General features: G+C 34.5%; 1 protein-coding gene across 4 annotated transcripts in view; it reads right to left on the minus strand.

The window, feature by feature from the left end:
* MIOS (meiosis regulator for oocyte development) overlaps positions 1–9,342 on the minus strand; it is a 37,549-nt gene that overhangs the window by 11,120 nt on the left and 17,087 nt on the right. For all 4 annotated transcript variants that reach the window (XM_017893895.1, XM_017893893.1, XM_017893894.1 and 1 more), the window contains 3 exons: positions 7,177–7,346; positions 4,461–4,526; positions 3,468–3,626 (listed from right to left, as the gene is read on the minus strand). In XM_017893895.1, the coding sequence (XP_017749384.1) occupies positions 3,468–3,626; positions 4,461–4,526; positions 7,177–7,346 (395 nt within the window). The remainder of the gene's footprint in view (positions 1–3,467; positions 3,627–4,460; positions 4,527–7,176; positions 7,347–9,342) is intronic.

Genomic DNA, 9,342 nt, shown 5'->3' on the forward strand with positions numbered 1-9,342 from the left:
AAAAAAAAAAAAAAAAAAAAAACAGTTCAGAGATTGAGTCTGACCAAATTAGAAGGGCTTGGGAAAATAGTGTTTTGATTAGTAAAGAGATAAGGAATCTGAACCGAGAAATGTAAACCAGGGGACTCCAACCCCCAATATACCCCCAGGTCCGTAGCCTGGTACAAACTGGGTCACACAGCAGGAGGTGAGTGGCAGGGCAATGAGCAAAGCTTCATCTGTATTTACGGCTGCTCCCCATCCCTCACATTACTGCCTGAGCTCTGCAGTGGCGGCATTAGATTCTCATAGGAGAGAGAACCCTACTGTGAACTGCACATGTGAGGGATCTAGGCTGCATACTCCTTATGAGAATCTAAATGCCTGATGATCTGTCAGTGTCTCACATCATCCCCAGATGGGACCATCTAGTTGCAGGACAACAACCACAGGGCTCCCACTCATTCTACATTATGGTGAGTTCTAGAATTATTTCATTATGTGTAATAATAATAGAAATAAACTGCACAATAAATACAATGTGCTGGAATCATCCCTAAACCAACCCCCTGGTGCTATAAAGTCCCTAGTGCAAAAAGGTTGGGGACTGCTGATGTAAACTATAACAAAGTTAAGATTCTGAAACTGAAAAGCACAATAACTGAAATGAACAATTCCCTGGGAAGTTTAACAGCAAATGGAGATGATGGAAGAGTCCATAAGTCAACAGATATCAACAAATCTGGGCCGGGCACGGTGGCTCACGCCTGTAATCCCAGCACTTTGGGAGGCCACGGTGGGCAGATCACTTGAGGACAGGCATTTAAGACCAGCATGGCCAACATAGTGAAACCATGTCTCTACTGAAAAACCAAAAAAATTAGCCAGGTGTGGTGGCACATGCCTGTAATCCCAGCTACTTGGGAGGCTGAGGCATGAGAATCACTTGAATGCATGAACCTGGGAGGTGGAAGTTGCAGTGAGCCAAGATTGTGCCACTGCACTCCTGCCTGTGTGACACAGCGAGACTCTGTCTTCAAACAAAAAACAAACAAACAAAAAAATTAACTAATTTGAAGAATAGTGGGGAAAAAAACATGGAAGGAAAAAGAATAGAGCCTTAGGCACCTATGAACACTATGCAGTGGTTTAATACATATGTAGTAAGAATCCTAGAAGAAAAATAGAGTAAGATTGAGGCAGAAAAAAATATTTAAAGAAAGAATATCCCCAAACTTCCCAAGTCTGATGAAGAACAGACATGCAGATCCAAGAAGCTCAATGAACCACAAGCAGGATAAAATGAACCACAACCAGGCACATTAAGGTCATACTACTGAAAAATCAAAGGTAAAGGAAAAATCTTGGAGGAAACCCAAAAGATTGTCCTATATATAAATAATAGAAAACACTTTATTGATGGTTGCAAGGAAATCAAATTTACTTAAACATTAAAAATCAGAATTTAGGCTGGGCATGGTGGCTCATGCCTGTAATACTAACACTTTCAGAGGCCGAGGCGGGCAGATCGCTTGAGGTCAGGAGTTTGAGACCAGCCTGGGCAACATGGTGAAACCCCATTTCTGTCAAAAATACAAAAAATTAGCCGGGAGTGGTGGCGTGAACCTGTGGTCCAGCTCCTTTGGGAGGCTGAGGTGGGAGGACTGCTTGAGCCAGGAGGCTGCAATGAGCTGAGATCCACCCCAGCCTGAGTGATACGGTGAGACCCTGTCTTAAAAAAAAAAAGAAACCCAACAAAAAATGAAACATCACAGACAGGGAAACAAGTATAAGAATAGCTGATTCTCATCAGAAACAACAGAGGCCAGAAGAGAGTGAAACTACATCTTTAAAGTGTTAAAAGAAAAAATAAGGGTGAAATAGACATTTTCAGTTAAAATTTGAGAGAATCTGTCACCTATAACACAAGGAATGCTATAGGATTTACAGAAAGGAAAAAGAATGCCAGGAATGATAAATAAGTGAATAAACATAAAAGCCCATGTTTTCTTTTCATAATTTACATAAATGACAAATAACTGTTAAAGAAAAAACACTGTAAGTTAGAGTATATAATATCTGTAAAAGTAAAATATATGAAAATAGGACAAAGGAATGGATGTGTAAATGAAGTCACACTGTTGTGACATCTGTGAAGCATGAAGTAAAACCCGGAAAGTGTCAGAGTGACATAAGAAAAGGTAAAGTAGAAAGAAAGCATGATGTGTCAGGTGAGAAATGTGAAGCACGAGGGGGTAAAATGTTGACTTTGATGAGTTGAGGATGCACATTGTTAGATCTACAGCAACATCTTTTAAAAAAAGATAATGAAAAGAGATATAGCTAAAAAGCCAATAGAGGCAATAAAATGAAACATGGAAATATTAACCCAAAATAAGGTAGGAAAGGAACATAGGAACAAAAGGAAAAAGGAAAAACAAAACGGAAAACAAATAGCAAGATGGTAGACTTAACCATGACCATATAAATGTAAATGAAGGAAACACTCCAATTAAAGGCAGCGATTATCAGACTGGATTTTAAAAAAGCAAGATCTGTATTGTCTGCATTTTAAATATATTTTATAAACCTTGGTAAGAAGTTACTAACCCATTTGCACTCTGTAGCCATCTGTAGCCATATATATACAGTTTAATTTAAATGACATAATTTTATTTCAGCAAGAAAAAATGTTATAGAATGGTACTTTTTCTTCCATGGGCAGTGGCTTCATACACTAGGTAAGTTTACTTTGTGGTCTGTGGGCTCGTATCTCTACATATGCACAAGAAGGTGGAATGGGAGAGGGGGCATTTTCCTGTGTTTACTCAGAACACAGTATGCTACCATATTGTGATATGAGGATGAGGGCAGGAAAGAGGAAGGTACCAACACCATGTAAGGATAAGATCAGCTGGAGGGCTACAGGAAATCTCAGGAGAATACTCTAAATTTTACCATATTTCCAGCAAAAGTAAAGTAGACAGCAACCTATGCCTGGAATCTGTTTTTAGTCACTGGACAATAAAAACTGAGAAAATATACATAAACTGGTTACTCCAAATCAGCCCCATTGATAATAAAAAGAGAAAATGAAAGCCGAGAGCTGTGGTATAACTAGACTTCAGCACTTCAAGTAAGACTATAGTTCAGATCAGGAAAAGGCAATCTTTCTTGTAGAAGATATGGTTATGTCAACAATTGGAGAAACCGAAGAGAGGTTTCTCTACTCCATTTGCGCTTTATATAAATTCAGATGCAGTCAAGACTGGCCCTTCTCAGACTGAAAGGAAAAACTGGATAACTCAATGAAGAGGCTTAGGGACAGGAAGATAAGGCACACGTCTTCAGCAGATCAACTGATTAGGTGAAAACTAAATGCCTTCTAAAGATCCTAAGCAAGCAAAAGTGCATATTTACTTTCAATTGAGGAAAGAAAATATAGAATATTGTTACTTTTTTAAAAGCTGCTGTCAAACTGCACTGACCTGTAACATGCAGTAACTTGCTGTTTGAACATCTCCAGTTCTATCAACATAACTCTCCATTAAGTCCACTCCATCTTTAGTAAGGCCTGTAAGCAAAATTCCTTCCAAATTTCCAGCCTCTTTCATTTCATTGGTCAACTTTTCGATGTATCTATTTAACTGGAAAATTTAAAGTGATTTTTCTAAAGCAATCTGTGTCACTATGTATTTTGTACTTCAAAACTACTACATTTTGAACAATTTCATTCCTAATGGAAAACATTTTAAAACAAAAGATTTACTATAAATATGTAACTAAGGAGTCTGCATCTATTATAAATTTCAAAGCAGTATCCATAATATTTAAAATATTTTAAAAAGGCATTTACTATGTTGATAATTAATCCATAAAAGAACTACAGATGGTTTATTATTTTAAAGAGAATTGTCCTCATTATTCTGCAAAGTTTTTGCTGTCTATCATAGTAGTATGTAACAGAATCACAAAATCTGAGTTGCAAGGGAACTTTAAGATCAAGAATAACCTCCTTTAGGTCTTCCCTGACTTCAACCCACCCCAAACTCTTGCCAAGATTCCTCCATATTCCCCCAGCATTTTTCATTACTATAGTACTCAGCACATAGTATTACTAGTTGCTTACATGCATTTCCCCCTCCCTATATACACAATAGGCATTTAGCATTGTTTAATATATTAAAAATGAGGAACCCTTTCACAGCATCACTAAGAGGTGAGTTTAACATCTTTACCTACTGACTAATCTTACCCTCCAAAGAAGAAATATACTAAAATATTAAGTCAGTATTCTAAACAAATAAATTTAGTTATGGTAGACATTTTCTAAATATTTTGATCTAATATATTCTTACCATACTTTTTAGAAGAATTTACTTATCAATTTCATACATATATAATTATAAAGACTAATTTCTTACAGTAATTGTGACAGTATATATTAATTACTTCAAATGTGGAATTAAATCAGTTTTCACCTGAGTATCACTAAGGAATTTACAAGCAAATGCCACTCTGTCACGTACTGCAACTTTGTTTTCATACTGGAAAGAAGAGAAAAAGCAAGGAGTTACTTCTAGGTGCAGTGAGTTTTAAATTTTTGCAGAGACTAAATATTTTATACAAGTAAAATGAATATGTTTATTTCCAAATTTATTAGCAAGTTATATTTATCTTGCAGAGTCATTAATTGCCTGAGATGCCTTTCTTGATGTAACTCTCCGGGAATTCAGCAATAAAGTTTTGTCCTTGCAAAGTAAAAATTTACCTTTTAAACACTGGCCAAATTCAGTTTTTAAAAATCCAGGTCAGTCTTATATAACTCCAATATAAAAGACAAGCAATAATGTACAGTCTATCAAATTTAAGATGCCACATAATCTTTCCATCATAGAAATTAATTTTAGAGAACTAAGGAAATCTTTCCTTGGCTACTAAGTTAATCAGTACGTCTAAGAAATTTGTGAACTGGCTACACCAGTACACAATTTAGAAGAATACCAATATACGTTTCCAACTACAAAGTGACAAGTTTTAAAACATAAACAGACACACTCTTGGGGCTAAAGTTGTTATATAGGTGGTTTGTGGCAAAGATTTTAGAGGCATTAAAATAACTAAAATTTTTGTAAACTTGTCAATATCATGAAACACTTTTGAAATATATTTACTACAAATGTAGGAAGGTACAATTAATTTTGTGATTTGTAAAAATAATTTAAGGGTGGAAAAAAGATCCAATTTCCATTGAAGTCATCCTATGAAAATTTTACTTTTTTAACCATAAAATCACTTCAGTTGATATCTATCTTAGCATACTTTTTCTATGATAAAATATAGTTTTGCCCTAAAGAGAGAACATATTTCATATAACTAGATTTAACTCTTAGATTCAGTTGCATATGTTATAAAATTTTGATCTGGAAAGGGTTATAAACATTATTCTGTCCCATTTTACATCTCAGGAAAGTAATACTCAAAGAAGTTAACTGAATGGCTAAGGTAAATGGGGCAGAGCAAAGAGTCAGGCCTGTATTTTCTGACTTCCCAATTCAGTACTTTTCACATTCTTACTATTAACATTTTCTTAATAGAGCAACATGAATTATTTTATATATAAAGCATAACTAAATACATAAATGAAACAGCTTGGAAATACGAACTTCTTACTCAAGATGACTGTTATCTAATAACTCAAATTTATGTATAAGAAAAGAAGGATACTGGGGCCAAGTGTGGTGGCTCAGACCTGTAATTCTAGCACTTTGGGAGGCCAAAGCAGGTGGATCATTCAAGATTAGGAGTTCGAGACCAGAATTGATATTTCTGGCCAACATGATGAAACCCCGTCTCTACTAAAAATACAAAAATTAGCCAGCATGGTGGCACATGCCTGCAGTCTCAGCTACTTGGGAGGCTGAGGCACGAGAATCATTTAAACCCAGGAGGTGGAGGTTGCAGTAAGCTGACATTGCGCCACTGCACTCCAGTGTGGGTACAGAGCAAGACTCTGTCTCAACAACAACAACAACAAAAAAAAAAAAGGAAAAGAAAAGTACTTATTATGGGTCACTTAAAATAGAGAAATTTAATATTTAAACAATATACATCTTTATCAATTCAAAAGTTAACAATCCACTCGTTTATCTAGCCTCTATCATTCTCTAACACTTCCTGAAAGTATTATTTTATCTCTTCAAGATACATTTGAAGTCTTGTTTAACAAAAAAGATTACAGTTAAAAAATAAACAGTCTTAACATTATATATATTATTTTGAAGTGGTCAGAAAAGTTCAATAGTAATTTATTAAAAGTAATAAAACACATAAAGTGCAAAATACACAGTTACTAAACATTTCATTAATCTGCTCAAATAAAATACTTATTTTTACAAATTCTTAGGGACTAATACTTAAATCACTTATCCAAGAAACGTATAATTGATAAGAAATGGTCTAGTAGCAGACACAGAAATGAATTTCAGTGTAGAAAGCTCTTCCCACTGTTAGAAAGAAGCCAAGTAGTGCAAAGAAAGTTGTAGTACTATTGTTTAGCTTAAAACCCAACAGCTAAAACTGATAAGCAAATCTCACTTCATTCTTTCTTTCCCCATTTTGTGATAAAGAACCTATTTGATAGTGTTATGATCACAGGTGGCTAAAACAGAGGAGAAAAAGAATAACACAAAGACCAAATAAAAAGCTGAAATAATCCACCGTAAGTACTGTTATCATTCCCAACAGAAACCACAAACACTGAGACAAGATGTATGGCCACCTCCACCATAACTGATCAATAATCATGAGTTGTTTTACTTAACTAAACATACACACATGCATATGTGCATGTATGCACAGTGCATTTAAACAGTGAATATATGTTTATGTTTATATAGCTGTAGATTTCTACAGCTCAGTTCTTAAACTAAAGGATAAAATATTCCTTCTATATCTGTAAATTATATTATTAAAACCATAAAAATCAAATCCAGTTTGATATCAATTAACTAACTCCAGGATGGGAATCACACTCAAGAAGAGCTGCTCAAAACACAAAGCCCAAGATGCCTTATTTTAACTAATGTATGCATCAAAATATAGTATTTTATGCAACAGACATTTGAAAATTTTAACAGTTAGATAAAAACTCCTATCTTAATCCAAAGGAAGATCTCAAAGAACAAGTTAGCTTACCAAAACTCCATCATAAGATCCTGTTTCACTTGTCAGAAATGCAAACATGACACACAAATATGGGTTGTTTAGCTGTAATCGCAGTGTGCTACACATTTCTCTCCAAAGGGAGTTCTTCTCATCCGTATAACCCGATAAAGCCATTGCTACCACATTGAGATTCAGATCTCCTGCATATTAAAAACAGCCAGCTAATCAAAGTGATCAAAAGCTTACTATCTCTTCTACATTTCTTAAACCATAAATAGAAATCAGAGGGTGACTTTTACCCTCAGAAAAATGAGCTCATAGAATAAGGGTTTTGGGCTGCTCTGCCTATGGAGTAGCCATTCTTTTATTCCTTTACTTTCTTAATAAATTTGCACCTTACCCTAAAAAAACAGAACGAAACAAAACAAAAAGGTTTTGGGTTTTGATTCAGACTGGAAACTTTGGCAAAGACAATAAGCAAAACATTTCTATCTTTATAAAACTCATGCCCACATGTGCAAACTCTATGCAGGAAAGCAGATCTTTTAATTTTCAAGTTCTCATTCCAGGCAGGGTCTTATATATGTTATTCCTATATATGTTCCCATATATGTATGCTATTGCTTCTAAATGAAGAAAAGTTAAGTCATCCTACCAGAATCACTGTCAACTTTAACAAGTTTATTAATGCAAAAGTATTTGAAAAACACTTATAGTGAATATTATTGCATCTCAAGATTGCAATACTCAAAATCATTTTATTTTCCTATTCCTAAATATATAATGCAGATATTTATATATATATAAGTGTCAATGCAAAGTGCAGAAAGTAATATTTCAACACTTTAATTACAGTATTACACTTACAATTTTTCCAGGACAAAATAAACTATAAGAATTACCACAGAACTGCATTAAGAGCCATTTGCAACAAAGCATTTGTTACCAATCGTCTTTTAAATATTTGCTCTTAGCAGTTTAGATGCATGCTGATAAGCTGCTAACTTTGCCTTCAGCAGTATGGCTGCCTAGTCTTCTAACCTAAGTTCAGCTTCAAAAGAGAAAACTGAATTTTCCTTTAACTTTCACTCTTAAGTATTTTCTACACTTATTATATAAGTTTTCTTATTCTATTTCTTGATTCTAATCTTTTTCTTTCTTTTCCAAATAAAGCAGTGTTTCCTACTTTATGTTCTTAACAGCTTTATATTCCTCATTTCTCTCATTTCTATAAACATTTTCCCAAGTTACTTTGTGCTTGCTTCCTTTGCCTAATATATTAGATTTAAGGTCTTTTAAATAAAAAATAAAAATAGCAAAGAAGTATCTTTAGATTTTGTATAGAACAATTTACTTCTAAATGGAAAAGAATGTTTGACTCACAGAAGTCTTCTCTTCAGTCCTTAAAATCACTGGAAAGATACAATTTCCCTATTGTTAGTATGGGTGTTTAAATCGACTAAGAAATTTCCCAGGTACACAAGATAGGAAAGTTATCACCCTTTCAAGTTATAGCAAAATTATAATTAGAAATGGCTTTAAATATCAATTCTTTTTTCCATCATCACATATTTTCTATTGCCGTCTTAAATGAGGAAGACTTTTGTTAGAGCAAAGGTGAAGGAAAACATGCCAATCTGAGCAAAACATTAACTTTTTTAACTTTTAGACTGCAAAAAAATATATTACAGTGAATTTCATGTTTTTCTCTATGCTACAGCTGAACCATAAAGGTTTCAAAATGGACCAGCAAGTAAGGATTCAGTATTCTGAATATTCAGAAATGACTTTTTAGGTGTACTAAAGACCAATAGCTATATATATTTTAGTTATTTCCAAGTGAAATATTCCTAAGAAAAAAAACCCTGAGGTTTTGGATTAGGATTTGTTTTTCTGAGGATCCTCTGGCAAAATTACACAGTAAGAAAACCTTATCTTGTTTCTTTCTTTTTAAAAAATACTAAATGAAAACTATATTTTAATCGCCAGACTCAAGAAGCATTTTTGAAGATCAAAGTATGCTTTTTATAAGAATTTGCGGCCGGGCGCAGTGGCTCAAGCCTGTAATCCCAGCATTTTGGGAGGCCGAGACAGGCGGATCACGAGGTCAGGAGATCGAGACCATCCTGGCTAACACGGTGAAACCCCGTCTCTACTAAAAAATACAAAAAAACTAGCCGGGCGAGGTGGCGGGCG

The sequence above is a fragment of the Rhinopithecus bieti genome, unplaced genomic scaffold (assembly GCF_001698545.2).
Source record: "Rhinopithecus bieti isolate Rb0 unplaced genomic scaffold, ASM169854v2 scaffold_23881, whole genome shotgun sequence".
Taxonomy (NCBI): domain Eukaryota; kingdom Metazoa; phylum Chordata; class Mammalia; order Primates; family Cercopithecidae; genus Rhinopithecus; species Rhinopithecus bieti.